The 18,343-nt window shown below is 43.4% G+C and overlaps 1 protein-coding gene across 1 annotated transcript; it reads right to left on the bottom strand.

The window, feature by feature from the left end:
* Window positions 1-2,291: 2,291 nt before the first annotated feature.
* Window positions 2,292-16,957, bottom strand: LOC111953393 (mitogen-activated protein kinase kinase kinase 2). The gene is made up of 15 exons (XM_023972628.2): window positions 16,617-16,957; window positions 12,898-12,976; window positions 12,555-12,673; window positions 12,292-12,432; window positions 11,174-11,287; window positions 10,671-10,767; window positions 10,308-10,438; window positions 9,621-9,700; window positions 9,332-9,492; window positions 8,970-9,182; window positions 8,599-8,747; window positions 8,393-8,524; window positions 8,045-8,174; window positions 7,598-7,775; window positions 2,292-6,637 (listed from the first exon to the last, which is right to left on the bottom strand). The coding sequence occupies exons 2-15, from the start codon at window positions 12,947-12,949 to the stop codon at window positions 6,418-6,420; spliced, it is 1,917 nt and encodes a 638-aa protein (XP_023828396.1). The 5' UTR covers window positions 12,950-12,976; window positions 16,617-16,957; the 3' UTR covers window positions 2,292-6,417.
* Window positions 16,958-18,343: the final 1,386 nt, after the last annotated feature.

Below are 18,343 nucleotides of genomic sequence, written 5' to 3'. Positions count from 1 at the left end.
TGGGGCTGTTTTTCTGCAAAGGGACCAGGACGACTGATCCGTGTCGAATGGGGCCATGTATCGTGAGATTTTGAGTGAACCTCCTTCCATCAGCAAGGGCATTGAAGAGAAACGTTGCTGGTCTTTCAGCATGACAATGATCCCAAACACACCGCCCGGGCAACGAAGGAGTGGCTTCGAAAAACATTTCAAGGTCCTGGAGTGGCCTAGCCAGTCTCCAGATCTCAACCCCATAGAAAATTTTGGAGTGAGTTGAAAGTCGTGTTGCCCAGCAACAGCCCCAAAACATCACTGCTCTGAGGAGATCTGCATGGAGGAATGGGCCAAAATACCAGCAACAGTGTGTGAAAACCTTGTGAAGACTTACAGAAAACGTTTGACCTCTGTCATTGCCAACAAAGAGTATATAACAAAGTATTGAGATAAACTTTTGTTATTGACCAATACTTATTTTCCACCATAATTGCAAATAAATTCATTAAAAATCCTACAATGTGATTTTCTGGATTTTTTTCCTCATTTTGTCTGTCATAGTTGAAGTGTACCTATGTGAAATTACAGGCCTCTCTCATCTTTTTAAGTGGGAGACCTTGCACAATTGGTGGCTGACTAAATACTTTTTTGCCCCACTGTATGTATGGTGTAATGTGACTAGGCATCAGATATGTGATAACAGAGTAGCAGCAGGGTATATGTGATGTGTGTGTGTGTGTGTATAGAGTCAGTATAAATGTATGTGCATGTGTGTTTGTGACACACTGATCGCGAGTTGTGGTGCAGTAGTGTGCATAGACGGTGCAAAAATAAGAATAAAATACAAAAAGGTCAACTCAGTCCGTGTAGCCATTTTGTTAGCAATCTTATGGCATGGGAATAGAAGCTGTTCAGGAGCCTGTTGGTGTCAGACTTTATTCACTGGTACCGCTTGCCGTGTGGCAGCAGAGAGAACAAATATTCTATGGCTTGGGTGGTTGGAGTCTTTAATGATTTTCCGGGCCTTCCTTTCACACCGCCTAATATAGAGGTCCTGGATGGCAGGGAGCTCGGCCCCAGTGATGTACTAGGCTGTCCACACCACCCTCTGTAGCGCCATGCAATCGAGGGTGGTGCTATTGGCATACCAAGCAGTGATGCAGCCAGTCAAGATGCTCTCAATGTTACAGCTGTAGAACTTTGGAGGATTTGAGTGTACGTGACAAACCTTTTAAACCTGAGTGGGAAGAGGCGCTGATGTGCCTTCTTCACGTTGTGCGCGGACCATTTTAAGTTCTTAGTGTTTTAGACACTGAGGAACTTGAAGCTTCCGACCCGCTCCACCGCAGTCCCGTCGATGTGGATGGGAGCGTGCTCATCCCCCTCAGTGTCCCGTAGTCCACGATCAGGTCCTTGGTCATACTGACATTGAGTTGTTGTTCCGGCACCACACTGCCAGGTCTCTGACCTCCTCCTTGTAGGCCGTCTCATTATCACCAGTGATCAGGCTTACCCCCGTTGTGTCGTCAGCAAACTTGGTGTTAGAGTCGTGCATGGCCACAATCGTGGGTGAACAAGGAGTACAGGAGGGGACTAAGCACACACCCTTGTGGGCCCCCCCCCGGTGTTGAGGGTCAGCGTGGTGGAGGTGTGATGTTGCCTACCCTCACCACCGGGGGTCGGCCCGTCAGGAAGTCCACGATCCAGTTGCAGAGGGAGGTGTTCAGTCTCAGGGTCCTAAGCTTGGTGACGAGCTTAGAGAGACAATGGTGCCGAACACTGAGCTGTAGTCAATGAACAGCATTCTCACCATTGGTATTCGTCTTATTTAGGTGKGTCAGGGCAGTGTGTGTGTGCGACTCAAATAGACCTGACACTAATTGTGTTTTACAAACTCAGTCCTACATTTAGTTCTTTGCCCTAGCACTATACAGCGGATTCAAATAATCAAAGCTTAAATGAGKTAATTATTTGAATTAGCTGTGTAGTGCTAGGGCAAAAACCAAAATATGCACCCCTTGAGGCACCCAGGACAGAGTTTGGGAAACACTGCTAATAGCTCATACACTTCACATGGAGCAAAGAAGACAACAATAAATAGTTTATCAAACTGTCAAGTTTCACAGTTGTCCATTACTGGATAAACTGCTTATACTTGCCTGTCAACAACATGCCCATCCTAAAAGGCTCGCATGATGCAATCAGACCTGTAGTAGGCCTGTCCAAAAGATCACTGCCTTTACAAAATAATCTATTGTGCTCACAAATCACACACACAAAACAGGTTTTGGGGGGGATGTACATCTTAGAAAAACAGGTGAAATAAATATATTTTATTATTTTCATTGTCATAATTATTAACACATCAAAGTGCCAACAGACTGACAGTCTCCTGACCCTTTTCCATCAAGAGGTCTCCTCTCTTCAGCATTCATTTAGAGGAGCCAATGGGCCTTAGCCTGGTCCCAGATCTATTCTTGTTTACTCCATTGCTGTCATTTGACAAGCCAAACAATGAGTGACATGGAATTAGCATGATGGCTGGCACAAACAGACTGGCACTCAGGCTAAAACCAATGGGCCWCCTGCCACCATTGTACCTCTCTCAGGATCCAACCATGCATAAAATCTCCCATTTAAAAATTAAAAATATATATTAAAAAATTATGCATACCACTGATATACAGTTCTGATATAAACAGGCTTATTGGTCACAAACCAAATAGAATTATAAACATGGCTTCTTTTACAATACACAGAAAACAAATGTGAGGGATATAAGTGTAATCTTTCTTTTTAAAAGGGGTACATTTTTCAAATGTATACATTTGTACATATTTTTTTCTTCTTCAATTATATCTTTTTTTTTACAGTCTGAATGCGCAAGGCATTTTGGGTGCCCCCAGTGTCCTTTGAGCACAAATTGCAGTACACACACAGCCGCGCACACAGTCACACACACACACGAGAGAAGTGCTTACAGYACCTTGGAGTGGCAGCAGTGGCTTATAAAAAGCACATATTGTACCATATTGGCATAGTTCGTCTGTATCTTGTTGGTTTTCAAGAAGCAGGGGAATACCATGTGGTGACTTATCATACCGTATTTCAGTTCACTTCCTATTACTTTAATAGTCTTGCCCGAATCCCAAACCCACCTGTCCAATCATCTCAGATCTACACAAGTAGGGAGCAGGGGCAAGRGATTGATTGGTTTGGGATTCAGGCCTCGTCTACCATCACTAACTAACAGTCCCTCTAAGTGGGGAGGTGTAATTAAACCAACTGGAGGACAGCCACCCAGTCTGTGTTCAGAGTTAGACTTCAGAATAGACTTGACTTCTCATTTCAACAGGGGAGTTTTAATCCACAATGGTGAATGAGGCCACCTGGTGGTGAGAATGAAACATTACATTCCTGACTGTAAGATCCTTGTGCAACACAACCACACTGAGTCAATCACATACAACACGCGCACACACACACACACACACACACACAGAAGCAAAAGTATTACAATCAGTGTAAAAAATCTGTATAGTCTCAAAAATGTGCAAAAAAGGTCATCGCTAACAGAAACACAAGACAGACTATGCTCAACAGAGTAGAAGTCCATCATCCAATGAGTAACCTTGAAGAAGCGAGCGGTAGAGAACGCATTATGTACCAGTTTTAAATAGTGCATATGGCGTCATCATTTCTGTTGAGAGTTGATCTCAGCGAGTCCCAGTGCCAATGGAAATGTCCAGTTTCATTTTTACAGGCAACGCAATGCAGGGGGGTAAGGAAGGGGTCTAACTTCTTGGGGACCAGCTTAGCTGATGATAACACGCACGGGTMGCCATTTTGCTTCTCAGACTAAAAGAAAACAGAGTCCAGAATAGTGGAGTCAATAACTATTATTTTTCTTAACCAGCATTCCTTCAGCGCGCGAGAAACACCGGATTTAGTAACTTGTGGTTAAGGGGAGAAAGTGCCTAGGCGATGGGAGAAATACTCCATCATATTTCAGGCTAGTTGATCAGTAGGTTTCCCGAACCCCTCACACAAAAGAGCTTGTGTTTCCATACCTTGAGTACCTATGGGTTAGCTTACAGGCAATGACAACACCCCCTGGAGTCAAATAGACAGCCACTTCCATCATTAAATTAAAAAACACCTATCCTACTGCATCTAGAAAATATGGGTCAAATATATCTGACATATTCTCTGTACCTGGCAGCACAAAACAGTTAGCACTGCTGTGATAGATAAGTCTACTTGTTAGTAATGTTGAGGTGTGGCTGAGTAYAGCACTGAAACTAGGGATGGACATTGAAAAAAAATGTCTGAGTACTCTCATGCAAATCATTTTGTGTACTGGCATTCAAGCACAAAACAGGGCTGAAGGCAAAACAAGTTTGCAGTATGTTATCGATTGCTTCAATTAATTTTTTTATGCTATATTTTCAGTGCACTTGACACACTCCAAACAAAACACATCTTAAAGTTTGAAATATCATTTGAACCTGCTAAATAGTTGCATTTGCAAATTTCCAATGCAAATCTAGAATCGAGGACTCGAGCCCATCCCCAACTGAAACATACTGAAAACTGCTCTGGTGTGTGTGTGTGTGTGTGTGTGTGTGTGTGTGTGCCAAAGGAGTGTTTGAGAGGAGACATGACACACCACATACTACTACAACATACCAGTACTTTCTTTCCCAAGGCATAGTAGGGCAAGAGGGCACAATGGTACCAGATGGTGTCCAACACTGTGGAGTATAACTAAGTATTCACCAGCACTGTCGAGTATTGATATTGGCATAATTGCAGAGCTTTTTGCTGAGTACTGTTCAGTGCAGTAGTATCTTAGTCAAGGTGTAAACTGGCTAACGTAGAGAGTGCTTCAGCACAAAGTAGTACCTGATAATAACATACAGTATGCCTACAACTGAGTAACAAGCATCCTAATTGGCTAGCGGTTCTCCACTCTTCCTGTTTTAAAACACCATAATGTACATTTTACCAATCAACTAAAGGCCTGCCTAAACTTTGAGCAATCAACTGGCATCAGTACAACACGGCCAATCACAGAGCTCCGATGTATTTCTGTTAAGAACTGAAGCACCAAACCCATTATGATGAGCACTCTAGGTTTCTGCTTTGGTGTGTCTCGATTGTATCTGATCTGGGGTCAGTAAGAGACCTATGACCCCTGGTGAGGAGAAGGCAGAGAACAGTACCAAAACTGATCTAACACCAGTCTGATACAGAGAGAAAAAAGGCAGATCAGAGAGAGCAGACCAATTCGGCGCACCACTGGCTGAACCACACTGATATAAACACTTGGATATGATCCGAACCGTAAATAGGCTGGTACCTGTCTGATGCGTAGCGAAAACGTTTCAACCAAAGACATGTTCCTACAYGGCTAAAAAGGCACACGGCAAAGAACAAAGACTGGAAGGGGATTTGACAACAGACCCTGACAGACAGGCGACRTGACTGACACAGCAGACAAGACAGACAGACACTCACAATAGTCGCAGGACAGACTGAAGTAAAGCGAGGGATCCTAGCAACAAAATTAATTTTTTCCATCATAGAATGTCTACAGTATAAGTAAGAAGAACCGTTGAGTTCTGGATGTTCTACATGGACTGTGAATGTGCAAGTGAGGGGGGGAGCAGCATAGGCAGCAGTGTGACAAGAAGACAAGAAGTGCGTGTGTGTGTGTGTGTGGGGGGGGGGGGGKAGGAGTGTTCTCATCCGGTGTCCTGGTTGTGGATTCGATAGCAGCGTGCTATGGGTTTTCAGCTGTACATTCTGGGTCGAGTTAGGACCACACTAACCACCAGGGGTGCGTTCAGCAGGACACAACGTTGTGCAACGTTCAGATCGATATAGCGTGTAGAACAAACCTGCCTCTAAGACGTGTAGAGTAAGGAATCGTTTCGGCTCTAGTCATGCCATTTCTATCTGCAAAGTTCCACAACGCTTGCCTACTAAACGTGGCCCAGATTATCATGATCGTCACCTCAAATCTCCACTAAGGTCCAGATCAGAAACACCGACGTTGACTCAGTGAGCTAAGCACGGAGTGACTGAGTCCCACTCCACAATCAAAAGCAGGAGATATTAATCATAAAAACATTTTCAAAAAAGGTTATTTTGTCATCTTGGTTGGGAAACTTACCCTATTTCTGAAATTAAGGTGCAACTTTCTTTCTCTAAATGAGTTCATTCATTAATTCCKCCTTGCCAGTCTCCTAAAAACAGAGACGCAGGAGTTGTAGTCCCCATCTCTACCCACCTCATCCAATCACCAGATGGATACCTCCCACCAAGTCCTCTCTGGTCCAATGGGGGCTTTCTGTCTGGAGCTGGGAGGGCGGAGTCAGAGGCAGGGACAGCGAATCATCTAAGGCCATCTCTGGCAGTTCAGGGGTCAGGGGGAAGGGGCTAGTGAACAAAGAAGTGCCTCAGAAGGTCGTCGGCCGAGGGCCTCAGCTTGGTCTCCACGAAGATGCGCTTAAGGAAGTCGCGGCCGTGGTCGGAGACGTGGACGGGCAGCGAGGGGTTGGTGGGCTGGGTGGCGATCTTAAAGATGGCCGCCATGGCCTCGAACTCGGCCCAGGGGGGCCGCTGGGTCAGCATCTCCACCACCGTGCAACCCACACTCCTGGAGAGGACACCACTGACATTAGCCAACATCATCATCATCATCATCATCATCAACAGTTGACATGACATCCCACCAGAGGAGGCTGGTGGGAGCAGCTATAGGAGGACGGTCTCATTGTAACTGCTGGAATGGAATCAATGGAATGGTACCAAACACATCAAACATATGGAAACTCCGTTCCATTCATTCCATTCCTGACATTAAAATGAGCTCGTCCTCCTATAGCCCCTCCCACCAGCCTCCACAGCATCCCACATTCCCCTCAACACATCAAGATCGTTAGTGGTTCTCATCTCACCAAGAGTTAMATTACAAAAAAAGGGAGACACTTTTTCTCMGTGGCTGTTACACTCGTCCACCATAGCCTCCTATCCAGATCCMCTCTCCTTTCTGACCACTAATTTAAAGAGACTTCATTGGAAATCATATGGTAGAAACCTCTTAACGGTGCAGTTTTGTTATGATATTTCCACACTATGAGGTCAAAATAACAGTCTGAAATTGTACAAATTGTGATGAGCTTTTGGTGTAAGAGCTGTTTGAAAAAAAATGCCTGGAATTTCAGCCTGTTCAGGTGGGATGGAACTTTTGGCCCACATTATGACAATGGGATCTGATTATAATAGACCAATGACAGTTCATCTGGGTAAGGGGGTGGGCTCTAGACCCTCCTATTAGCCAATCAGGGCTGTCTATATAAATATCTTCAAATGTGTGTTCCTTAACACCCACACGATCAGACAGAGCAAGGGCRAAAGGAGGCTCAGGGAAATAAATGATAAAAAAATACAATTTATTTTCATTAAATAAACAGTTATTTATTAGGCATACAGTGATTAAAAAATTACAAAGACTGCATGTGGGCTTTAAGTCTCAGCCWGTGGTTTGAAAGAGAAGGAGACAAGGAGGTGGAAACTATTTTGCTGATAAGTCTGCCTCAGTAATAATCAGTCTTACCAGATATCAGCCTTCCTGCCATAGCCCTCTCCACTGATCACCTCTGGGCTCATCCAGTAGGGAGTACCAGTCACTGACTTGATCCCTGTTCCTGACAGACAGATGGTCTGTAGCCGCCTGCTCGCCCCAAAGTCCCCCAGCTTCACGTTTCCCACAGAGTCCCGCAGAATGTTGGCCCCTGGAGAGAAAGATGGAGGAAAAAGAGGGAGGAACAGGAAGAGGTAAAGAGGTAGTTTAGGTACATTCTCTCATAAGAMACTACATTACCCAGAAGTCACTGCTTGAGTTACAGCAACGTTCCCCTCAATATCCATCAACATTCTGTCATAAGCACTACATGAACCAGAACATGAGAACTCTATGAGTCATGATAATGGTCCTTCCTATCAGAATCCAGCAACATTGTATTCCAATATTCAATCCATTTATCCCTCTCTCCTTCTGTACCTTTGATGTCTCTGTGGACGATCATGTTGCTGTGTAGGTAGGACACTCCCTCCAGGATCTGACGGGTGTATCGACGCGTCACGTTTTCCGTCAAGGCCCCGTACGACTTCAGCTGGTCTTTGATGGAGCCCTGGGGACAGAGGGTGACCATATGAGAGTTCAAGCAACCCGCGGGTCCGTTCCAGGTCATCTTTACTGCAGCAGCGTCGTGCCGATCAGCAGTGAAACTTCACTGAAACAAATACAACCTGGAACACAGCCTACGTCGCCACACTGGTGGACGGAGACAGGTTTGAGTTGGTCTAAGTTCAGTTATTCAAACGTATACACGCACACACACACACTTACCCCGGGCATGTACTCCATAAAGATGGACAGAGTTCTCTCGTTGGAGTCTCGTAGACAGCCATAGTACTGGACGATCCGTTCATGGCACAAGTTCTTCAGTAACTGGATCTCACACTCCAGGGCACTTACCTCCTGCAGATAGACAAGATATATTGAGTACACAGAGTACACAACTCTCGACCACACACAATCTCTGTTCCACTCACCTTGCTGGTCTCGGGACTCTCTGGGTCAAACTGGACCTGTTTAACAGCCAGCTCTCTGCCAGTGTCTGCATCGTAGCACAGGAAGACCCGGCCAAACGCACCCTGACCCAGCAGCTTACCTAGCCGCCAGTTAGTAGGGGCACGTGGAGCTGGACAGACATGGGGGAAATCAAATCAGGTCATTTGTGTGCGTTTATAAGATATACGCTGGTTGCAAAAGTGCTTAGCAGCTACACGGTCAGACCAGCTATCCTTCCACCTGAACATTCTGCCATCCTTCCACCCCCACATCAGTATTCTTCTCTCCATTCTCAATCTCTCCTTTCCCTCCCACACGTCCCCATTGTCTCCCTCCATCCAGCTCTACTCACAGCGGCTGGGTGGGCTGATGTCCATAACGGAGAGGGTGGGGTTGGGCTCGATGTCGCTGCCCCTGCGTCTGCGACCCCCGGGCTCCTCCAGGTCTGGGGTGAATATGCTGCTGCCACTGCTGGTGCTGGGAGACTGCTCTGTGGGGCTGAAACTGACCGGGGAATGRAAACCGTGGACCTGGGTCCGCCGCGCTCGAGGGAACGTCTTACGCCCTGCAGGGGAGGATGGGAGAGGGAGATTGACGGTAAACAACAATAGTTTTCTGTGATACTCTAAAAGTAAAGAATCGGGACACCCGGATTTAAGGTTGAATTGACTGACTTTTGTTTTAGAGAGGGTGTGTTTTTGTTCGTTCCTTTACCATCACTGTAGTCCTGAAGGCCAAAGGAAATGTGGTATCGCCGTGGGTAAGTGCCCCCTTTCCCCGACTTCTCAAACACTGGGATATCATACTCTGGGTAAACTTGGTGGTTGTCTGGGTAGCTCTGTGCCCGGGGCATACGTGACTTAGGATAGTTATCACTGCAAGGAAATACAGGAGGAACACATGTTTTTTTTTTTTTTAACTGTTTGATTCAGAAGGTGAAATGTTGAAGGTTACCACAATGCATGCTGGCTATGTGGTTCTTAGCTGAATGTTCACGACTCACCTGTCCAGTGGGCTGTCCAGTGAGGGACAACTCCCCGATGCAGAGTTCTCTGGACTGCTCATTGACAGAGGGTCCAGCATCTAGAAAGGAGAGATTGAGTTTGTGACTGCTGTCATTTGTCATACTCTGAACATGTTAATTAAAATGTTCATAAGTGGTAATGAAGGACAGTTACGAGTAGGCAAGAGTGTTGGGACTAGGCCTTGGTATGACTGTTCCTGATCTGAGCCCCTGTCTCTATCCCCAGTCTCTGAGGTGAGGTCATAGAGCTAGATAGAGGACTTATCTTTGTAGCTGTGTCATTATGGCGTCTGTGACAGCATGGGCATCGCCATTGAGGCCATCTCCATTTTAAAGTAGTCAATTTTTGTATTTTGTGTATAAAAAATAAAAAAAAGAGTGAAGCAAATATTTGTGATTTACCGCCACCTGCAGTCCTGGACAAAATTGTGTGTGTCATTAATTTATTATAGCCACTAGATGGCGGTGACATAGTTTAAAAGCCATTTACAAACCATAGGCAACCCAATTTGAAGAAGACAATGCTCTGATTATTGGCTGATCGCTCCCAACCCATAGGAATCCCCAAACAGTTGACTACTTTAAAAATGGTGGAAGCCCTAAATGACAATGTCAATGCTAAAACGGGTAGTTTAGTCCTCTATCCATCTCTATAGGTGAGGTTACCTGGTCCATGCTTTCTGGAATGAACTCTCCCTCGCTGTTAATGCTGGTGAAGGAGCCGTTTCTGGCCACCTGCTGGAGGGCATCGGGAATGTAGCCTGGAGGGGGAGAGCTGCGGTCCCCGGAGTGGGACCCTGGATGAAAGAGAATTACATACATTTCTAGCTGAAGACTTACTACTAGACTGGTGGTGAAAGACAAGGTGTTTTGGATGTGTCTAATGCCATGAAGCAAATGGATTTGGAGAAAGAAAGAAAGAAATGGAAAGTATTTACTAGAAGGACAATTTCACAGATTGAATTAAATGAATTACACACACACACAGATATAGTTGTCATTGAAAACACCACAGAGTTGATGACCCACCTATCAAAGCCAGCATGCTTTTATTGTCTGTGGCCCTGAAGCGGGTGTTGTCCAGGTCTTCGTGTGGGGGCAGCAGGTCCATGCTGGACGTGGAGGTCTGAGAGGAGGAATTAAACACCATCCATCCATATCAAAACAGTTTTACTATACAACCTTTTCCTTTACAGAATAAAACAATGCTTTTATGTCAGCTTAAAACAAAGGTCTCAAGATGATTCATTAAAGTAAATACTCAAGAAAGTGTGCTGAACATAGTGAGCTGTTGATGGGTCAATCAGCCAGTACAGTAGTATGCTATGGATTRTGTGTGATTCCCTACAGTCACTGTGCTGTGATATGGTCTGGGCCCATATCCACAAAGCATCTCAGAGTAGAAGTAATGATCTAGGATCTGTCCACGTAATCTTATTCGTTATTATCCAAAAGGCTAAACTGATCCTAGATGAGCACTCCCAACTCTGTGATGCTTTGTGAATATGGGCCGTGAACTGTCTGGTCCTAACCTGAGAGGAGGCCTGGAGCACAAGGAGGATCTTCAGGCTCTTCATGTGGACGCTGCGATCCAGCAGCTCCACGGCCTTGTCCAGGTCATCCTGAGTGGTCAGAGGAATCACCAGCTGGGAGGGAGGAGGGGAGAGAACCACAGAGAGGGAAACAGACAGATCAGCTTGGGAGAAGAGGAAGAAACGGCAGCAAGAGAAGGAAGTGAAATAGAAAAGAAAAGTATTGGTAGTTTCTCACAGAACAATTCATTCTCTCGCTCACACATGTTGATGATTGGCTTTTGGTGCTTATTTGACTGCCAGAGATCAACATTGTGACTAGAGGCTGGGCTATATGGCCCAAATATCATATCACTGTATTTAAAAGAATATTGGACGGTATTTTATGAACAATACAAGTTCTACATTTGCTTTATGACCCTAAAGTGGCAACACATACATTCTAAGTGATTTCAATTMGTTTTTCTCCAATCTGACTTTTTTATACTGTTCAATTCAACCAAAAATCATTTCCTGCATTTTAATCCATTTCTGCATTTCCTGCACTCATTTGAGATCTATCCATTAGCGGCAAACACAATAAATGTACTGGCCAGCTAACTAGCCATTAACGGCAAACAAGATTTAGGCCCAACTTGCTAACAAAAGACAAACTAGCTGTTTGCAGATGTAAGAAACACAAACTAATAGTGTAATTATAGAACACTAGTGGATTTATATTAAGAAGCTAAGTGAAAACATCATAGCTGTCRTCAACATCATTGTAGCATGTGCTGCATCGACCATGCAGACTGAACGCAAGTGTCTCATGGTTTATTGTATTATTTTTAACAAAACAAATACACATGCAAGTGTCTTGTGGTCGAGGAACAACAAATGCACTCCTTCGGGGGCGGGGGCTAGGTCTGTGTGGAAAGYGGCATGGAGAGATGACTCAAGTAGCAAACTATAACAGTGGACGTTACACACGGCGTGTCACAAACCAAACATTCAAATACCGTTATAGAAGGTAAAGTTAAAACCCAAACTAGTCGGTGCATCAATACCGGCACATCGTCAAATACGTTATACCGCCCAGCCCCACTGTGACTTGGTGATGACGATATCGTGAAAAGTACCTCATTGTTGGTGTAATGCAGGTCCATGGCCTGTCCGAAGGCCACTTTGGCTTTGTTCCCCAGGTCATCCAGCCTGACTGGGCGAAAGAACTGCAAGATCCTCTTCTCCCCTTTGAACTCAAACTTCACTCGCACATCGTTCTGTAAAACACACACAACACACACCAGCATCCATGAGAGGAAAGGGGATGAGAAAGAGAAATGCCATTCATTGTATTGAGACTATTCTCTGATGAGTGCCAAGTGGAGGCAAGTGGACAGACCTGATTTTTGGGTGAAGAGGCCTTGGGTTTTCCCAGGTCAGATAGGGTCATGGCAGGGCGGCTAGAGCGGTGCAGTTCGGCCAGGTCCTGCATTATAGAGTTCAGCGCCTCCTGTTCATCTGTTTGGGGCAGGTAGAAAGCTCAGAACAGAAAACACAGAATAGAAGCCATAGAACATTCTCTGTTGTTTGACGTTCCGTTCTTAGCCATAGAACCGAGAGTATTGCAAAGCATTCCCAGGGCACCTTAAATGATCAGATATGGCCTAATGTCATGACAGTTCCGATGTATTACAACTGTGTCTATGTGTTGGGAGGAAGTGTGAGGGAGGATGTACACATACTCATTTTGACACGTTGATTCACCCAGGAGTCCAGGATAGAGGATTCTCCCATCAAAGGGGTTCCTTTCTCCTGTAAAATCTGAGTATTGCACACMAACAGAATTAGTCACTCACTAGCAASCTGATTCAAACTAGAATCATTCTGCATTTCTAGCTAAATATTGTTTACATTGGGTCGTGCCATTTGATTTCATTCACTTTGTTACCGCACTCTTTTTCATTTGAATGAAACTTTCTATAMATATTTGCCCATGTCAGAAGTGGTCAGAAAGCAACTTTTTGGACCTGAATGCCAAAACATTTAGGAGATAAAGGTGCTTAAAGATGACACATTTTGCACACCCCCCACCCTACCATGAGACATCCATGTCTTCATCACCGGAAAAGATAAACGGTTCAGTTTGATATACATTTTAAAGCTTACAAACAGGGTTGTCAAACTAGTTTAATAAAATGTACGTACTTTAATGTCAATTATCTAAAAACTTGTATTTTACATCATCTGTGATGTTTGTGTTGTGCCCACCATCAGTTGACACAGCATGCTCTTGAATACAGGGTGGGTGTGATAAATGTACTAAAATGGGAATAGCATTTTATTTTCAACTTTCAAAATGGTAGCAGAAAGATGATTGGAGGTCCACACATCAAAGAATGTTGACTTTAATGGAAATATAATTAGTTTTAAATTATACTGTCAGTCCTCCATAGGAAACCTATTGAAATCACAGAAATAGAACTATTGAAATCACAGAAATAGAACTTAAATAGAACTGACATTCCCATTTAAGTTGACATTCGACGGTGGGTAGACCAGCTGCCATCTTTGTGGCAGTAAATGGAAGTAAAAATGTAATTTCAATTTAAATGCCAATGATGCACCAGTTAAATTGCAGTGGTCTGAAGGGGTATGAATTATACATCTATGATTGACCCACCCTGTATTCAAAAGTATTCTGTGTATCAACCGATGGCAGGCACAACCCAAACACCTCAAATGTAAAATAGGGTCTAAGCTACAACATGTGAAAATGTTTTGTTTTTTTGATCATTGATGTTCAAGGTTAAAAATATTTTTACTTCTCCATTCAAAATTATGATATTTCTAAATATGCAACAAACMAAAAAATAGCAACATGCAACAATTTCTAAGCTTTTACTGAGTTACAGCTCATGAGGAAATCAGTCAATTGAAATATACTGAACAAAAATATAAACTCAACATGTAAAGTGTTGGTTATATGTTTCATGAGCTGAAATAAAAGATCCCAGAAATGTTCCATACGCACAAAAAACATCTCTCAAATGTTGTGCACAAATTTGTTTACATCCTTGTTAGTGAGCATTTCTCCTTGGCGAAGATAATCCATCCACCTGACAGGTGTGGCATATCAACCAGTTTTGTCACAACACAATGCCACAGATTTCTCAAGTGTAAGGACCATGCAATTGGCATGCTGACTGCAGGAATGTCAACCAGAGTTATTACCAGATAATTTAATGTTCATTTCTCTACCATAAGCCACCTCCAACATAATTTTAGAGAATTTGGCAGTACATCCAACCAGCCTCACAACTTCACACCACGTGTAATCACGCCAGCCCAGGACCTCCACATCCAGCTTCTTCAACTGCGGGATTGTCTGAGACCGGCCATCCGGACTAGCTGATAAAACTGGGGAGTATCTGTCTCATTCTGATTGGCTGGGCCTGGCTCCACAGTGGGTGGGCCTGGCTAACAAGTGGGTGGACCTATGCCCTCCAAGCCACCTGCCCAGTCATGCAAAATCCATAGATTAGGGCCTAATGAATTTATTTCAATTAACTGATTTCCTTATATGAACTGTAACTCAGTAAAATCTTAGAAATTGTTGCGTGTTGAGTTTATATTTTTGTGCAGTAGAAATTCATCAGGCCATAATCTATGGATTTCACATGACTGGGAATACAGATATTCATCTGTTGGTGACATACCTTTAAAAAAAAAAAATGGACCTCAGGATCTCGTAGCTGTATTTTTGTGCATTCAAATTGCCAATCAAATGCAATTGTGTTCGTTGTCCGTAGCTTATGCCTGCCCATACCATATCCCCACCATGTTGACATCAGCAAACCGCTCACCCACACAACGCCATACACATGGTCTGATGTTGTGAGGCTGGTTGGAGATACTGCCAAATTCTGTAAATTGATGTTGGAGGCGGCTTATGGTAGAGAAATTAACATGACATTCTCTGCCAACAAATGTTGAATAAAATTATATTTTATTATATTTCATTACATTCTCTGACGATTGTTCAGTGGTGTTGGTCATTCAGCTGGTCAAAATATCCACAGGAAAGTATTATTAAACAGACTTCAAAACATGGGTCTGTGTGTGTGGCAATCAAAATGGGTTTGCTTATGACCGAAGGCACGTGCACAAGACGGAAGTACATACACTCATTTATACTAACAGGTCTTTACATGGTCTTGCATGTGGCAGGTTATAGAAAATTCAACTTCAGTAAGTTMGGTAACAATAGTTTCCTGTGGATATTTTCACAAAAAAATTGAGCAGCTGAAAGACCAACCACACAGACAACCGGTAGAGTAAGTTCAAATATAATTCTATTCAACATCCTGGCTTGTAAGGAAAATGTCCACGATTTTGCAGTACTTTGTTACAGACTGTATACCAATAATTGGTATCAAAGTCTGATTTATTAGGCAATGTAGGGGTATGTGTAATTCCACAATAACAGTGTGACAGACATTTTCACATTAAAATGTCAAACAAAAAACAATAATTGCAAAGCTAAACAACCCATAACTTTATGCACAATGACTACTTTTAATTTTCACTTAACATTTCACAAAAACACATTTACTTGAAGAACAGTGCAGATGTAAACTTTGGTAACAGRATGACGGTTTGTGCCATCATTCTGTTACTAAACTTTGCATCTGCACTGTTTTTTAAGTGAATGTGTTTTTGTAAAACGTTCAGTGGAAATTGTTAAAAGTAGTTAACGTTAGTCGTTTCTGAGTCTGACAAATCTGAGTCTCACGGTTGCAGTGTCACGGTTACAGTGTAATTGCCCGTATGCAAAATTTGACAAATTTGTGCACCCCTCTACCTAGTWAATGTTTTAGCATTCGGACCACTCTACCATTGGCAATTATATAGAAAGTGTCATTCAAACCAAATGGGGTGCGGTCAAAAAGTGATTGAAATCAAATGGAACGAACCCATATGAGGCTGTCGTTCAAGCTATKTAGTAATGCAAGCTTATATAGCTAATTGAGCTATAAAATTCGGATCTATGCCTATGGTCATYAGCTARCTAAACACTGCGATCCAAATCAACACAAGACACCCTAAATTACTAGCTTGCACAGTCGGTTCATGACAGAAGTTGACAGCTAGCTAACGTGTTAGTTGGTTATCGACGTAGACATGTATCTGTGCTAGCAAACWGATATTATTTGATAACAATCAACAATTTGCAAACGACAGCTAACTAGGATGGCTAACGTTAGATTACATCGCCTTACAGGGAAGTTGTCGAGTTAGCTGGTTAACGTTAGCTAGCTAATGTTTTCCTCGATTAACTTGCTTGYTACCGGTACGTAGCTAGWTAGYTACGTGACGTGAGCCACACACATCGTGCAAATCAATTAGTCAAGTACTTTCTTTCTGTAAATTGTAACGGGTAACAAAAATGTTTCTAATTTACCTGGGTGGATTCTGTATCTTTACTATCTATACCAAGGGGCGCAGGGCGACAGAGCCGGCCGCGGATAGCGTCTTTGAGAAAGCGAAAGTTTAGAGTCCGCTTCGAACTTTACTTGAGTCCAAGGCCCGAGTTTCAGGCAAAGATATCACTAACGCTTGTGTTGTGGCAAGATGTTCTTCGACGTGAAAACTGACAGTGGCGATGTGAACTAATTAAAACAAGCATTTGAATATCTATCCGTTGACAAAAACTTAATTCCACACTTCTGTTTGATTTGTAATCTAGGTACATGAAAACGGTTCTACCAACACAGCTCAGCTGCAATCTTCCCCAATAATAACAGCAAGCCTAGTTGAAGAGTCCAACCACAAACAAGTTTGTTGATGTCAGAGAAATGTGTGTGCGCTTCTGGTTTCGTCATCAAAATATGTGGTCGTTTCGATTTGGCTGTCAGATTAATAACACAGACAGAAGGGGTACTTGAAAGAAAAATTGAGTTATATATATATCTTTGTTAATAACTTGCACTCCTAGTCCTGCACTTCATAGTTAAAATGTCCATACAATATTATAGAAATCTCACATTATTCAGTTTTGATTCATAATAGGTCARAATGCATTGCTATGCACCTCCTATCTCACTATGTGCATTGCCATGCACATCCAATCTCAATCTCCCAACGTTTTTGCAATTTAACCCTGGCATTCACACTTGTGCAATACAATTTAGCTACAGTACTTAAATAATGTGTAATGTGTATGATTTTGTGCATGAAATKTGTAATTGTTTTTACTCCAACATTTAAAATTCCAGGTTGCTTCTTCAGTGCCACCAGGTCTCCTGCTGGYGAATAGTTAGTGAWGCAAAGGCCGAAGCACAAAATTAAAAGGACTCTTATTTAGAARAACMAACTATTCACTTTCTGTGGAMACATAGGCAGGACTACTTCTGTGGGAGAGGTATGGGGGATGATTAAGAGGATGAGTGGAGTCAGACGAAATCGGGATCTCCCTGTGCTGAAAAGTGGGTAGACTGTTGCAATGAGAGACATGGAGAAGGCAGMGATGATAGCTCAGAMTTTTGTGAAGGTGCACCGCTCAAATAATCTAACGGAAGAGGGACAGCGTTGGAAAGAGAAGGTCAGAGGAGAGAAGGATGAGATGTGYTCCATCATGGGAAAAGTACTGGGCCTTTACAATAAGGTGTGGCAGGACGGAATACGGAAACCAGGGAAAGACCCTATTAATCCATCAAGTTATAGACCGGTAGCGTTGACATCTCATGTCTGTAAACYTAYRGAAAGGAGGATAACAGAAAGGCTGACGTACTTCCTGGAGAGCAGAGGACTAATGTCACCAGGTCAAAGTGGGTTCAGGAAAGGCAGGGGAATGATGCATCCTGTACTGGGTCTAGTCAATCATATGGAAGGCACAGGCAAATAAGGAGGTGGGGGTAGCCATTTTCTTTGATTTAGAGAAGGMCTATGATATGATGGGGAAGGGTGCCTGCGTATCAAACTGGATAGCATGGGGGTTGGAGGAAGGGTTTTTAACTGGATGAAGGACTTTCTTTTTGGACGATCAATACAAGTGAGGGTGGTGAGCTGCATGTCAGAAAGTTATGAGGTAGATAATGGTACCCCCCAGRGAAGTTTGATTAGTCTTTTGTTGTTCTCCATTATGATTGATGATGTATTCATCAGGTGAGATCAGATATTGGGAAGTGA

Source organism: Salvelinus sp. IW2-2015, linkage group LG27 (genome assembly GCF_002910315.2).
Source record: "Salvelinus sp. IW2-2015 linkage group LG27, ASM291031v2, whole genome shotgun sequence".
In the NCBI taxonomy this organism is placed as follows: domain Eukaryota; kingdom Metazoa; phylum Chordata; class Actinopteri; order Salmoniformes; family Salmonidae; genus Salvelinus; species Salvelinus sp. IW2-2015.
This window is presented reverse-complemented; position numbering and strand designations above follow the sequence as displayed.